Source organism: Eptesicus fuscus, chromosome 6 (assembly GCF_027574615.1).
Source record: "Eptesicus fuscus isolate TK198812 chromosome 6, DD_ASM_mEF_20220401, whole genome shotgun sequence".
Taxonomy (NCBI): Eukaryota; Metazoa; Chordata; class Mammalia; order Chiroptera; family Vespertilionidae; genus Eptesicus; species Eptesicus fuscus.
In genome coordinates this window covers 28,234,157-28,248,925 of record NC_072478.1, presented here as the reverse complement: position 1 = coordinate 28,248,925, position 14,769 = coordinate 28,234,157, and the positions used below count along the sequence as shown (strand labels likewise).

The 14,769-nt window shown below is 59.9% G+C and overlaps 2 protein-coding genes across 3 annotated transcripts; both read right to left on the bottom strand.

Moving 5' to 3' along the window:
- Window positions 1–2,050: 2,050 nt before the first annotated feature.
- RAX2 (retina and anterior neural fold homeobox 2) lies at window positions 2,051–3,213 on the bottom strand. The gene is made up of 2 exons (XM_008150625.3): window positions 3,001–3,213; window positions 2,051–2,389 (listed from the first exon to the last, which is right to left on the bottom strand). The coding sequence occupies exons 1-2, from the start codon at window positions 3,211–3,213 to the stop codon at window positions 2,051–2,053; spliced, it is 552 nt and encodes a 183-aa protein (XP_008148847.3).
- Window positions 3,214–6,451: 3,238 nt separating this feature from the next.
- On the bottom strand, window positions 6,452–13,981 carry MATK (megakaryocyte-associated tyrosine kinase). 2 transcript variants are annotated; one of them, XM_008150624.3, is made up of 13 exons: window positions 13,694–13,981; window positions 12,393–12,451; window positions 11,946–12,059; window positions 11,735–11,850; window positions 11,435–11,654; window positions 10,873–10,966; window positions 9,642–9,707; window positions 8,133–8,232; window positions 7,968–8,052; window positions 7,793–7,866; window positions 7,480–7,675; window positions 6,988–7,074; window positions 6,452–6,890 (listed from the first exon to the last, which is right to left on the bottom strand). In XM_008150624.3, exons 2-13 carry the CDS (start codon window positions 12,399–12,401, stop codon window positions 6,651–6,653), a joined length of 1,401 nt encoding a protein of 466 aa, XP_008148846.1. In that variant the 5' UTR covers window positions 12,402–12,451; window positions 13,694–13,981; the 3' UTR covers window positions 6,452–6,650. The 2 variants fall into 2 exon arrangements, with proteins under 2 accessions (XP_008148846.1, XP_054572893.1); XM_054716918.1 differs by lacking the exon at window positions 6,988–7,074.
- Window positions 13,982–14,769: the final 788 nt, after the last annotated feature.

The window sequence follows — 14,769 nt, the reverse complement described above, 5'->3', positions numbered from 1 at the left end:
GTCCATCACCGCTGCCCAGGTCTCACCAGAAAATGGGGTACCGTGAACATTATCCACAGCCCCAGTGAGAACCTCAGCTCTGGGTGTCCTCTAACTCCTGCCCTGCTTGGCTGTGAGGGATGGGTCTCAAAGACAGGGTCCCAGGGATGAGGCCAGTGCCCACCGGATCGGAGGAGGCTGCGGGGGAACTCACTAAGCAGTGCCTGTAAGGTCCTACCCTCCCTGCTGTGGCCTCAACCTCTCCTTCAAGAATGGGGTTGGAGGGTTGGCACCACCCTTCAGCCTCTGGGTCCACATGCTGGCTGGGCAGGGTGGGGTCCCCACAGCTAATTCTGCCTGGTCCCAGGAAAATGAGCCTTTATCAGCTTAGGACGACTTTGCCAAGGGGATTATTGAAAACCTACCCTCCCAGGTGGCCTGCCCTGGGCATGCGGCCCATCCCAACCCTCCCATGACTCACTCTTGGGGTAAAAATCAAAGCTGTAACTACCACAGGCCCTGCCTGCCCTGCCCTGCCCCCATCGCCTCCCTGCCCTCACCTCCCTCTCCCTTTCACTCTGCTCCATGTGGCATAGAGGCTCCTCTGCTCTTCCAATACCCCTGCTGGGTCCTGCCCCGGTGCCTTTGCACTTGCTATGCCTGTGGCCTGGGTCGCTCTCCCCCAGGTGTCCCCGTGGCTCCCTCCCTCCTCCAGGTCTGTGCTCTGAGGTCACCTCCGTGAGGCCTCCTTCACACCATGTTAAACTGCACCACCTGCCACTCCCATTTGCCCTCCCCAGTGTTCTCCCTAACATTTACCACCAGCTGGCGTTTTATGTTTTATTTATTTTTTAATTGTGCATCTGGTCTCTCCCACTGGAGTGGCAACTCCATTAGAACAGGAATATTTATCCGTTTTGTTTAGTGTTGTGTCCCTATCGCTTATTGGATTTTTTTGTTGCTGTTGTCGTTAATCCTCACCCGAGGATATTTTTTGAAGATACTGATTTTTAGACCGAGAGAAACATCAATGTGAGAGACACATCACAACCAAGCCTCCAAACGGGCCCTGACCGGGGCCAGGGATTAAGCCTGCAACAAGGTACATGCCCTTGACCGGAATCAAACCCAGGACCCTTCAGCCCGAGGGCCAACGCTCTACCCACTGAGCCAAACCTAGGGCCCTATTGCTTCCTGGATGAATGGATGGATGAATTAGTGAAGTGAGTTGGACAGGACAAATGCTGGCCCTCCCACCCGTGCCCCATCCCACCCTCGCTGGGCTGGGAGATGTAACAGGGTCTCTGGCCGATGGGGACATAAGCCACACTTTGAATCATGGAGGGAACAAGGATCGGGATGGACAATACTTGCCAGCCTCAGCCTAGTCCCCCGTAGCCCCGGCCTGGGTCCAGTTGCTTCCAAAGCGAGCAGGGACCCAGTGATGCCTGGGGCCACGGAGTCAGGCAGTGAGAGTCCCTGTTGGCTTGTGGCCTCAGGAAACTGGCTTCCCACCTCAGTTACCTCGCCGTAAAACGGGCTGGCCCTCACCTGATGGGCTCCGGCCGGGAGCACACCGTGAGAGGAAGAGGCTGGACCTGAGCTGCTCTGCTGTTAGTCATTTCTCAGAGAGGGAGGCCCTGGGAACTGGGTGGCTCTGCTGGTGAAAGATTAGCAGGGATTTAGACTCATTGACTCGAAGAATTAAGGTCCTGGTGGCTCCCGATTACAGCCTTACAGTCCCAGAGCCTCCGAATCCACCCACACACCTCCCCTAGACAGATGGGGCACTGAGGCCCGAGGAGGGGCAGAGACTCCCTCGAGGCCACCCAGAACCCGCCTCCCTGGCCTGGAAGTCCTATGGCCACCTCCTATCCTGTCTCCCTGAAAGGCAGGGTGAGGTGGGGTGGGGACCTGGCATGGGCGGCCACAGACTGGGAGGGTGGGGATGGGCAGTCTCTTTCCTCATCGATAGACGGCCTGCTGGTGGGCTGCTCCGTGACCATGGCCTAGATCTGTCATCCCAGGCCCTGGGGACTGGCCGAAGAGGGAGACTGGGTAGGCACCAGGCTCAAGCCGGTGGCCAGGCCCTGTCCAGAGCCTGTGCGTGCTCCTTGGCCAGAAGCCGAATGGATGCCTCCTCCAGAGCGAAGCCTTCCATGAAGGCCGAACCAAAGGCGTGCGGCCCGAAGGATGCCTGCAGCCCTGGGGCTGGGCCCAGCAGGTGAGTGAGGCCGGGCCTGGTAGGTGGCCCGGGGCCCAGCCAGGGCTCCAGAGGCAGTGGAATGGCTGGAGGGTGGGCAAAGGGCAGTGCTGGGGCCTCAGGGAGCCTCGAGGCTGCCACAGCCCCAGAGCCGGACTCCAGACGCTCCTGGCGCCGCCACTTGGCCCGACGGTTCTGGAACCACACCTGGAAGCAGCAAGAGGGTGCTTCCAGCCCAGAGCGGTGGGAAGGGGCCAGTCGGCTCTTCCCCTCTCCGCGGCGTCCTTCCCTGGGCCTCCGAGCCTCGCAGGTTCTGCCTGCTGTCTGGCCTGCCTCCCTCCCTGCTGCAGTGCCATGCCTTTTTACTCTGCTTCGGGGCTGTCTTGAGAGAAGAGGCCCTGCCTCACGGCCCCATCACATCACCTAAGTCTTTTCTGAATCTCATTCCTCCTCACCATTCTCTAACCAGGCCCCTCCGGTCTTTCCCGGCCTTCGATCAGGAAGTGCAAGCTTGGCTTTCGAGGCCCTTCACAAGCTCTTCCTCAGCTTCGTTTGCTGGTTCGCCTTCCACCCATCTCACCAGCTCAGTGGGCAAACTTCTAACTTAACCCCTGCACATCCTGGCGCGTGCTGCTTGGGTGCCTAGAGAAATGCCCTTTCTCCTTTCTAGCTGGCAAACTCCTACTCAGATGTCATAGCCCCAGTCCCAAATCCCCTCCTCCGGGCAACTTCAGCTTCTCTTCTACCCATGCCCTGGGAGGGCCCCTGTCTGGCTCTGGCTCTGCCTCCTTCCCGGGGTCACTGAGGGGTGCCCTCACCTGCACCCGCACCTCCGGGAGGTGCACCTTGGCTGCCAGCTCCTCGCGGCTGTAAATGTCGGGGTAGTGGGAGGCCTCGAACGCCCGCTCCAGCTGGTGCAGCTGGTACGTGGTGAAGGTGGTGCGGTTCCTCCGGTGCTTCTTGGGGGCCTCCTCGCAGGGGGCCGGCCCCCCACCCACAGCCACAGGCCCCTCACCAGGGCTCAGGAACATGGCTCCTCGCCGCCTCCTGGTGGTACAGCAGGACGGATGGTGGTGAGGCAGCAGGAGGGACTGCCAGCTGGGGAGGGCAGGGTCTGGAGTATGATGTGAAGGGGCTCTTCCTTCACAATGTCCTAAATCCATTCTGCCTCCCTCAGTCTCTCTCTGTCGATTTCAGATTGCCTCATTTTCTCTCTCTGTCTCCACTCCCTTCTGACTTTCGTCTCTGTCCCCCAACCTGTTTCCTCTTTCCCTCTGGAACTCTCCCTGTCTTCATCTTTCTGTTTGCCTCCCCCTGTGTCTAGGACCCCAGGAAAGCAGGCGAGGACACGTCCTCTGCCCTAGTGGGCTCCCTGCACCCCCAGCTCCCCGCATGCCTGCCTTGCTCACCTGCTCAGCACGTACCACCCCTAGCAGCCCCTCTTCAGCCCAGGTATCCACAGGCCCAGTGGCCCGTCCCAGCCAGCCCCGAGGGGATGGGGGAGGATTAGTACAAGGTGATTAATGGAGGTGGCCCCTTCCATCTGGCTGCCCTGAGCCGCTGAGGGAGGAGGGCCAGGCAGGCGGAGGACTGGGGAGGGACTGGGGTTGAGGGGACACTGTGGACCTGGGTCCCCCTCCCCTTGCAATAGGACAGCAACAAGGGCCTCCCAGTCTCCGGGTCTGTTTTCCCGGCTGTAAAACATGGACACCAGGACCTGCCTACCCACTGGGGCTCAGTGAGGTGATTGAAGGAAAGGGAGGCGGCGAGGAGGAGCCATGTTCCTGAGCCCTGGTGAGGGGCACAGTGGTCGGCACACAGGGAGTGCTCAGTGCCCGCCGGTCCTGGTCTTACCGTGGGGGCAGAAAAAGGCCCTCAGACTCACATGTCAGCGGAGCTGGGGAGGCAGAGGCCCCAAAAGGTGAAGGCAACTTTAGGTGGCTCCTTGGCCCCTGAACAGGGCGGGGCATGGCACAGGGGCACTTTAGCTGGGTTTTGAGACATGAATAAACATGTACTGAGCACTTCATTGTATACCATGAACAAAACAGACACAATCTTGGAGCCGACATCCTAGTTGGGAGATGACCAGCAGCTATGTAAGTAAAATACCGTGTCAGATGGCTAGGGGTCTAGAGAGGAAACTCAAGCAGGAAAGGGAAGGGGCTATGAGGTGGGTTGCTCTTTTGAGGAAAGTGACAGAATGGGGGATGAGGGCAAGGCTGCAAATTCGGGACAAGATGGGGTATGAAGGGGGGGTGCTAGGGAGTCATAGGAGGTTGTAGAGCAGGGGAGGGACACAGACGGTATTTTGGATGAGTCCCTGCTTTGGAGATAGGAGGGGGGTGGGATTGTCACAGAACTAGTGGCCCGAGAGCTGGGGCAGGATCCAGGGGACGACCAGCCCTCTCAATCCAAGAAGCCTGGGGGCTCAGGCAAGGGTGCCCTGAAAACCTAGCGGAGGGGCCTGGGGAGGAGGGGCCAAGGTTGCTGGTTTAGTGGAGGCCCGGCCCTCAGATGGCCTGGGGAGCGAATACAAGAGAAAGCAGAGATCTTTCTGGAACCTTGGCTTTGTAGGGAGAGACACACATGGAGAAAGAGACAGTGTCAGGCACCCCCTGCCCCCCAGAAAAGGGGTGATGGCCCTGGAGGAATCGGGTCCACCTGCAGGGACCAGCGGCCTTAGAGGAGGAGCCGGCTGGGGCTGCCGTGTCCCCTGCGGAGGGCTGAGGTCAGGAGGCCGCAGAGGCCCCAGAGGTCCTGAGCCCAGGCGGCAGGGGCAGCTACCGTGTCCCAGGGCCCTTCCAGGACTCAGCAGGCCAACTATGCGACAGGCTCTGGGCTCCATGGCCAGGGGAGCCGTCCTGGGGGGCCGGCAGGTAATCCCCTAATTGCTTCATCACTTTAAAACGTTAACAAGCGGCTCAGTTCTTTCTCAGGCCCCAATTAGCTAATTGGCCTCGTTGGTTAAGAGGCTGCAGAAGGGATCCCAGTCAGGTGCAGGGTGCTTTCTTGATTTAGCAGGATGTGGCTGAAGGTGCAGATGCTGTGTCAGCTTAGAGGGCCGGATTGGGGGCAGGGCGGGGAGGGGCAGCACCCAGGGACTAGCAAGAGGGTGGGTGTGTGTGTGTGTGTGTGTGTGTGTGTGTGTGTGTGTAGGGAGGTGTGTGTGTGTGTGTGTGTAGGGAGGTGTGTGTGTGTGGGGGGAGGGGTGTGTGTGTGCGCACGCAGGCTACTCTGCCTCTCCAGCCTCCCACCCTTTATTTCTCCCTTAGGAAGAATCACTGAACCCTTTCAGGTGCTGGTGGGGAAACTGAGGCCCGAAGGTGGGAGAGCAGTGTAACTTTGGGGCACTTTTCTAGCTAAGGTGGGGTGGGTCAGCATAGGTGAGAGGGCATACTGGGGCCTAGTGTTTCCTCTCCAGCTTGGGGGTCCTGGGGTGGGACAGCATCCATCCTGTCCCAAGACCCCGCCAGGCATCCTAGAGGCTGTCTGGATGCGAATGTCCACTGCGATGGGGTAGGTGACAGTCACAGCAACAACTGAGCACCAGCTGTGTGCACTCAGCCCTCACTTTCTCCCCTCTGGGTCCTTACAACACCTGCCCTCCCGCCCCCCCCCGCAAGATGCCTGATCATAGGTGGGGCCCAGGTAAGGGACCAACGCCCCCCCCTCCCCCAGTTGGCCTGCTGGGGCCACACAGCTAAGGGGTAAGTCAAGATATGAACCTGGGGCGCAAGCCCAGAGCCCAGCACCCCTCACCAGAGGGGACAAGAGGGCAGGGCTCTGGACAGGCTGCTCCGCTGGGTTTTCTTGAGTCTCCAGGTCACCGGGTCAGACTGTCGGGTTGTGACAGCTGGAGGATGTGGTGGTCACACCGGGGCATCCCCAGGCGGGACACCGCTGCAGTGGCAGACCGACCTGGGCTCCCATACACCTGCTCCGAGGGGCAAGTCTCCCTGACCCTTGGAGCCCGAGACCCTGACGGCTGAATACGGCACCACAGATGGGCCATCGTGGGGACCTGTGGGTGATGGCAGGTGGGTCCACGGGGAGGCTGCCATCTCTGGCCTGGAGAGTCTCCTGGCTCCATGCCAGGGGTCTGTGTCCCTGCAGTGGCTGCCAGTGGGTCAGCTGGGCAGACCCCCCAGTGGGCAGGCGACTGGCAGGTGGACTGTCCCGAGCTGAGTGGTGGGGCAGTGTGACCCCCTGGGCCGAGAAGACGTTGGGGATCGCAGAGAGAGACTCGGAGGCCCACAGTTCTTGGAACCAGTCTTTATCGAGGCACCAATCCTTCTCCCTGGGTCTGTGGTATGCAGGGGCTGCCCCAAGCCCCACAAGGGCCTGCTTCTGTGCTGTGAGCCAGGTGGGCAGCTTGCTGGCCCAAGCCTCCTTAGGCCAGGCCTGTGTCCCCACCCTGAGCCCCCCACTCTCTGTCCTCTGGGGCCCATGGCCCCACCAGGCAGGGTCAAGGCTCTTGGCTGCGGGGCAAGGTGGAGCCATCAGCATCCTGTCCTTCAACGTGGCCAGTCGCGCCCGCGCTGCGCAGCTCCCGGGCCAGCTTCTCCGCCAGTTTTCGAAAGGTTGGCCGGCGGGCAGGCTCTGCCTCCCAGCAGCTGTTCATGAGGGTGTGGACAGGGCCCGGGCAGCCCTCAGGGGGCTCCATGCGGTACCCCTTCTCCACAGCCTCTGTCACCTCCTTCAGCGACTGTGGGCAGAGGGCACACCCGTGTGGGCTGGGGTTCGGGGCTATGGCCCCAGACCCACATGGAGCCCAGTGCCTCCCCTACCCAGGCCATGCTCACCATCTTGGGGTATGGAGCCCGGCCATATGAGAAGACCTCCCATAGCAGCACCCCGAAACTCCAGACATCGGACTTGCTGGAGAATTTCTGTGGGGCCCAAGACCAGGGTGAGGAGGGACCCTTCAAGGTTTCAGCTCCAGTCCCTGATTCTTCCAGGAAGTCCCCCTGGGTTGACCCGCACTCTCTGGTCTCTTCCTAACAGACTCCATTCCCTGAGTCCTTGCCCCTTTGACCAAGAGCAGCCCAGATGTAGTGCAGGGAGGAGGCTGGTTCTTTTTGCCCTCAGCCCTGAGCCCAGAAGTGGGGAGACAGGCCCAGATAGGGTCACACACAGGAGAGACCAGATGGAAACTAAAAAGGACAACGATGGACCAAGGACTCACTGGGGGGCAGAGTCATTTCCCTTGGAGGTTCAGGGAGGCCAAGACACGTGCCCAGGGTCACGCTGTGGAGCTGGGGCTCCAAGGTCCCTGGGGACAGAGGGGCGCTCACCCCGTGTTTGAGTGCCTCAGGCGCTGTCCACTTGACGGGCAGTCGGCTGGAGTCCAGCCCCTTCCGCTCGGCCTTGGCCAGGCCGAAGTCGCTGACCTTGGCCACCAGGTCCTCAGAAATGAGGATGTTGCGGGCAGCAAGGTCTCGATGCACCAGCTTCTTGCTCTCCAGGTACTCCATGCCCTCGGCCACGTGCCTGGGGAGGAGAGGGGCACAGGGGCTCCAGGTCAAAGACTCCCAAGGCCAGGCTCCTTCCTGCGTTTCTCCTTGACCTTGGAAAGCCCCTTTCCCACCCACCGGGGGCCCCACTCACAGGGAAAACTGCAGGAGCTGAGGGGTGTTCACAAGGGCCCGGCCCCGAGTTCGTAGAAAGTTCACCAGGTTGCCCTGGCGGGGCGGGAAGGAAGACACGGGGCTCGGGTTCGAGGCTTCTTGGCTGCCTCTCCAAGTCCCACCTGCACCCCCACCTGCATCTCACCCCACCGTACCTTGCTCACGTGCTCCATGACGATGTAGAGTCCCTGGTGCAGGATCACACCCAGCAGACGGACCAGGTTCTTATGCTGCATCTTCCTGTGGGGAGACAGGAGAGGGGGTGAAGGCACGGCTAGAACCCCCACCCCCAGGGTGCCTAACCCCCACCGGGGACTCACGTCATGACTGCTGTCTCATCCAGGAAGGCCTGGGCTGTCACATCGCACTTGATGTTCTTCACGGCCACCTTCTGGCCCAGGTACTCGCCCTGCAGGACGGCTGCGGGGTGGGATGGAGACCAGGACCCGACAGAGATGGAGACAGACAAAGGGACATACCCACTCACATTGACCCCCATGTACACCAACACAGCCTCAGGTCCCAGGCCTGGAAACCCCCTTGGCCGTACCAGCTCTGAACCCTAAACCCCTGATCAAAGAGGATCTAGGGGTCTGCAAACTCTGTCCCTAGGGCCAAATCCAGTTCCATCGTGTTTTTGCAAGACCCATGAGCTCAGAATGGTTTTTATATTCTTCTTTGTTTGTTTTTATATTCTTAAATAGTTCAAAAAAATCAAAAGAATGTTATTCCATGACACATGAAAATTATAGGGGAAAAAATTCAGTGTCTACAAATAAAGTTTTATTGGCACACAGCCACTCCTGTTGGTTTACCTATCATCTGGGGCTGCTTTCCTGCTACAAATGCAGAGCTGAGCAGATGTGACAGACTGTCTGGCCTGCAAAGCCAAAAATATATGCACTTCGGCCCTTTACAGAGAAAGTCCATGGGTCCCTGATCTAAGCTCTAGAGCAGTGGTTCTCAACGTTTCTAATGCCGCGACCCTTTAATACAGTTCCTCATGTTGTGGTGACCCCCGACCATAAAATTATTTTCGTTGCTACTTCATAACTGTAATTTTGCTACTGTTAATGAATCGTAATGTAAATATCTGTGTTTTCCGATTGTCTTAGGCTCTACAGCAGCAGTTCTCAACCTGTGGATCGTGACCTGTGGGGCCTAAGACCATCGGAAAACACAGATATTTACATTACGATTCATTAACAGTAGCAAAATTACAGTTATGAAGTAGCAACGAAAATAATTTTATGGTCGGGGGTCACCACAACATGAGGAACTGTATTAAAGGGTCGCGGCATTAGAAAGGTTGAGAACCACTGCCCTAGAGTCTTCCAGAATAATCATTTCAGGGAATGGCATTCCAAGCACAGGGACCAGCATGTGCGAGAGGCTGCAGGTGTGAGGGACTCTCGTTCCCTGGGCGTCTGCCTGAGTTTATTTACTCTTCACAACAGCCGCTGTCAACGCCCTTTCACAGAGGAGGAAACCGAGACTCAGAGAGGGGAGTGATTTGCCTTCAGTTGCGCAGCAAGTAGGTCAGGCGTCCTCCAACTACGGCCCTCGGGCCACATGCGGGTGTTTTTGCCGTTTTGTTTTTTTTACTTCAAAATAAGATATGTGCAGTGTGCATAGGAATTTGTTCATAGTTTTTTTTAAACTATAGTCCGGCCCTCCAACGGTCTGAGGGACAGTGAACTGGCCCCTGTTTAAAAAGTTTGAGGACCCCTGAAGTAGGTATTAAATATGGATGTGAATTCATCTCTGTGACTCCAAAAACTTGAACCCCCCAACTTCCTTCAGCTCACCAGGCGACGCTGCCTACTCACCTCCAAACTCCCCCTCTCCGATTTGCGCTCCCAGGGTCAAATACTGCAGGTCCAATAACCAGCCAGCTGTGGGGCAAAGACCTGGTCAGAGAGGCAACAGGCCTCCCCAGCCCCTCCCATCAGGGGCGCCACCTGGAGGGACCAGATGGTGTCTCCCACAGCTGGGTGCTGGAGGGTGTCTCACACATTTGGGTGGCTGCTATTCCCAGTAATGGTCCAAAGGGCATGGCTGACACACCCCACTCCTGATACCAGTTATGTGGTCAAAGGCAACAGAGCCTACCCTTCAGGGCTGCCCGTCTCTTCTACCTGGAGGCTGTGTCCCTTTAAATACCGCAAGGGCTCCTCCCTTTACAGTCCTTTACCTCTGGCCTCCCAGGGACACACAGAGCAAAATACAATCGACGTGGAGAACAGTGAAGCTTCTGGAACCTTAGAGAGATTCCTGTGCTCTAAGTCATAAGCTGCGCTCTGGCCTCCCTGACCGCTTGTCTCAGGCAGCAGGCAGGCCAGTCTTCTCTCTCCTCTAACGCAGCCTCCTCCCCTCCAAACCGGGAGCCCTTAGGCAGGATCAGGCGTGGCGACACCAGCCTCCACCCGGGCGCCATCCCCACGACGTCCAGACTTCCCCAGGAGAAATACATGCTTCCAAGGAGACAGTCATGATCATGAGGTTCACAAAACTGTAGGGGCGCCTATAGTTGGGGGCCTTTGCTTTGGGACTTGAGTACTGATGATCTCACTACACAGAAGCTGGAAAAGCATTTCAGCTGAAGGGAACAGAATGCACAACAGCACGGAGGCATGAGAGGAAATGAGTCACAACCAAGAGGACTGGGGAATGGAGGAGGGGCCCTGTAGATGAAGTAGGAAAGAGGGCTCAGCCACAAGGGGAGGTTCTGGAAGGCGGTGGAGCCGCAGGGCCTCCCTCCTGTAAGCAGGGGAGCGATGTGGGTGGGCTTGCAGGTAGAAAGTTGCCTTTGGGACCAGAGGGGCCGGGGTCAGGAAGAAGGGGGACTGCCCCCCTGGAAGGAGGTGGTCTGATGGGAGGGTCTGAGAGGCCAGGAGGGGGCATGAAGGGAATGTGGGAGGGTGGGTGGGTGGAGGTTTGGGCCAGGTTTCTGGCTCAAGTGACAGGGCAGAAGATGGGGACATGGGAGAAGCGGCGGATGTGGAAACCCACTCAATCTGGGGCAGGGCGAACATGGGCAGAGCGGGCGCAGGCCCCTACCCTTGGCCAGCTCTTCCTCCGCCGATTTAGCCCCCTGCTTCCTCTTGGGTTTCACGAGTTTCGTGCAGATGGCCCCCTTGTCCTTGCTGTAATGCTGCAGGGTGGGGTGGGGCAGAGGTGGTTGTGAGTCCAACCCCAGGGTGCGGGGCATCCCTCATCCTGTTCCCTTCCGGGGGTGGGCTCTGGATAGGGTGGGCATGAGCCGATGAGGAGAGGGGTTTGGTTCCCACACCATGTGTTGGGCTGGTTCCCATGGGAATAGGAAAGCTGCAAGCTGGGGCGGGGGGGGGGGGGAGGGAAGGGGAGGATGGCAGGGGTGTCTCTAGATTGGTGTCAACGTGGAGGTTCCTAGAGGTCCCCGGAGGAGCCACCCAGTCCCTGGAAGTGGAACCCAGAGAGCTCAGACCACCTATATGGTTGGTGGTCCATGAGGACCAGCTCCTTCTTGCATTGGGGAGCATGTGGCTCTGGGGGTCCCCATGTCCATCCAGCTGCTGGGATGGGGCAGGGCCTGGGCCCCTCCTTGACACTGGGGGACACGCGACTCCTGTGGGAGCTGCACCTCCACCATATCCATGAGGTTGCAAAAGCAGGTGGCCTCGTCTATGGTCAGGTGGCCATCACGGTGCAGAACGCGGTAGTGGATGACTTCGCGGTGGAAGCTCACGCACAGCACGTAGTCCCCGGGATGCCGCACCGACTCTCGCACCAGGAACAGCCCATCCTCCGGCGGCTGCAGCAGCTGCACCGCCTCCTGGCCCGAGATCTTCCCGTGGAACCACCTGCAGTGGCAGGAGGGCGGGTTGGGCCGGGCTGGCGGGGCCTCCGGATCTCTCATCCCTGGGCCAACCCCACCACTCACGGCATGAGGCTGAGCTTGGGATCCGCTGAGAGGGCCTCGCGCTCCCGCAGCGCACCCGCCGCCAGCAGCCCCTCCTGCCCGCTGGCGTGGTGCTTGGCTCGGTACCAGCTCTTGCTCTGCCAGGGAGGGAGACAGGGGTCGGTCTGGGGGCAGGAGTGGGGTGGTGGTTCCTGACTGAGTCCCATCCCCAGGCCCTCCGGCCACAGCTCACCTCACAAGCCTCCAGGATGGTGACCATGTCGCCCTTGTGGAAGGCCAGCTCTCCAGGCTTTGGGCGCGTGTGCTCACACTTGGTGATGCATTGGGTGCCTGGGGCCCAGCGTCTCTGGGTGGGAGGCATAGGGAAGAGGTCAAAGGTGACATGAAGGGGATGCCCCAGGGAGAGAAAGATTGGACTGAGACAGGAGAGAGAGGGAGAAGAGGAGATAAGACAAGGGAGCAGCCAGCAGAGATACATTAGTCACAAACAGAGGGCACCCAGGACAGGTCAGGAAGGTGAAGGAAATGCAACACCAAAAGGCAGAAAAGCCGGAAGACATGAGCTAAAGGGGGCGTGGGTCAGAGTACATCCTCCCTCCCCATGGAGCTGAGGGCCTGTGGACACGGACTGAGCTGAGCAAGGGCCAGGGATACAGGCATCCAGGTTGGGGGTACTCACTGTGGGCATCCTGGCTGAGATGGGCCGGAGTGCCAGGCCTGGAGAAAGCCAGGGCTCACCTGGAGAGGGGCAAAGACCAGTTGGAGAGCAGATTCAAGCCAGGCTGGGGCTCGAGGGCCATCACTGCCACTGCCAGCCAGGCCAGGTGGAGGCAACAGCCAGCGGCATGGGGGTGGGGGAGTTACAAACACTGGTTCTCCCAGCCCCTTTGGGAAGGTGGTCTTTACCGAGGGGCGTTCCTTAGCTGAGTCAAAGCCCTTAAACATCAGTGAAGAAATCGGGACACCTAGCACTACCATTGTTCCAAAAAGGAAACTGAGGACCAACATGGGCACAGAGCAAGGGGCCACAGGCTGGGGAGGAGGGACACGCCTGGTTCAGGCCCCCGCAGCCCACACAGCGCCTGGGGAGCGTGGTGCCACCTCATCGCGCCTGGTTCTTCCTCTTTTCTGGAAGAGCAGGGCAGGGAAATACGGAATGATTCAAGGTCATTGCCAAGAAACTCTGACCCTACAGTGGGACAGTGCAGCCCTGCTGAGCTCATCGGGCTGGCCAGCTGAACCTCTCTAATCCCCCCACCCCACCCCAAGTCCCTCACTGCTGCTTGGGTGGGGATTTTCCCACCCCTACCTCCCCCACCGACCCCACCGCAGGTGGCTGGGCCCGTGGGGCGGGTTCCAGGGTAAGTCTCTGCTCCTCCAGTGTGCAACCCCACAAATACGCAGCCCTACATGTACTCACACACACACTGATCCATGTACACACAGCACACAGAGAAACACACGGGGCTTGGACACAGGTGGACACAGGTACCCACAGACCCGCAGGTATGCAAGCAAGGGCACGTCCCCCCCTAGAGACAGGTGTACACACGCGTCTACAAATGTGTACACACACACAGGTGCTCAGACATCTGGAAACGTATCTGTGTCTCCCTCCCCCCCACCCCCACCCCAAACACACACACTTGAACACCTGGGCGCCATACGCTGGGCCACCCGGACAGAGCTACACGCAAGGCCGTGCACACGCATCTCAGTCACACGCGCACATCCCTCCACGTGGACGCGCGGATACACACACCAGGGGCTCACAGCCGCGCACACCCTACACCCAGGAAAACACCCCCCACCCGCCCCTGGTCGCCGCGAACCACCGCGGCACCAGCCGCGACCCGCCGCGCGCCCCGGACGCGCACACGAGTGCGCACACCGGTCCCTCGGGTGCACGCCCAGGTCTCCCGGGAGCCCTCCTCAATACCCCCGCGGTCTCACCCCACATCCCCGCCGCCGCCGGCTCACCTGCTCAGAGGGAGTCTCCGGGCCGCGCCCCGGCCCCGCCCCCGCCCCCAGGAAGACCCCGGCGCACTGGCTGCGCACCCCGAGGCGGCCCCGGCAGCACAACTTGGAGCAAGTTCCTCCGTTTCCTCATTTTGGGCGGGGTGAGGTGGGCTGGGGTTGGGGGACGGGAGGCTGCGGCCTGGGAGGCCCCGCGGGTCCTAGCGCCGGTCGTTCTACGAGCTGCTCTGCGCGCCGCCGGCGGCCCCTCCCGCAGGCCCGGGCGGGGACCGGAGGCGGTCACCCGCTCCACACCGCTTCCTGGCCCGAAGCCGCGGGGCGCGCACCTCTCTCCCCCGCCCCCCCCAACGCCCCGCCCCATGCCGGAAGGCAAAGGCCTTGGAGCTCGGAGCAGGTGCCGCAGCGCGCGCGCCGCGGAAGGGGGAGAGTGAGTGAGCTGCGCGTCGGGGAGGTAAGCAACTCCGCGGTTCCAACGCCCTCAGTCACCTCTTCTGCCCACGGAGGCCCCTTTAATTAATCAATTACCTGTCGTCGTGAGGGGCTGCTGGTGCCTGGTGCAGAGGAAGCGCTCCACAGACGCCCACCGCTATCTCACCATCGTCCTCATCAGTAAGGGAAATTGGAGCCAGAGGGAAAAATGCCCTGTGGCGCTGAGGCCTCGGGTGGAGCAGCCTCCTCTGGAGAATAACGGTGGGGCCTGACAGGGGCCGACCCAGCTGTGCAGGAGGCAGGGCTGCCCCTGTCCGCGCCTCCACTTCTTCCTCCGTCGGGCCAGGCAGCACTGACCTCCCTTCACAGGACAGCTGGACGAGCCCTGGACGACCATGCTCTGGGCCTGGCCCCGACCATGGCTCTGTGGGCTCCCTCACCGCTCCTTCTAATGCAGGAGCCCACCTGGAAGAAGCTAACCTTGGGAGAGCGATGAACCAAGGTACCCACCTAACCTGGGTCCCTACTTAACCTTGTTACTCCAAAAGGCTTGGTGGCCATGCCTCCCAGGCATCGTGGGATTTCTGGGAATAGTGGACCACTGCTGAGCATCACAGAACATCCACGTTCTGGAATATTATGCACAAAAA

Excerpts from the sequence above, each read along its gene's own strand:
- MATK (XM_008150624.3), bottom strand. Across the intron at positions 10,967-11,434 it reads ACCTCATGGATATGGTGGAG|CATTACAGCAAGGACAAGGG; the intron begins GTGCAGCTCCCA and ends CCCACCCTGCAG. Across the intron at positions 6,891-6,987 it reads GGGCTCCATACCCCAAGATG|TCGCTGAAGGAGGTGACAGA; the intron begins GTGAGCATGGCC and ends CTCTGCCCACAG.
- RAX2 (XM_008150625.3), bottom strand. The coding sequence starts at position 3,213 with ATGTTCCTGAGCCCTGGTGAGGGGCCTGTGGCTGTGGGTGGGGGGCCG. Across the intron at positions 2,390-3,000 it reads TCCCGGAGGTGCGGGTGCAG|GTGTGGTTCCAGAACCGTCG; the intron begins GTGAGGGCACCC and ends TGCTGCTTCCAG.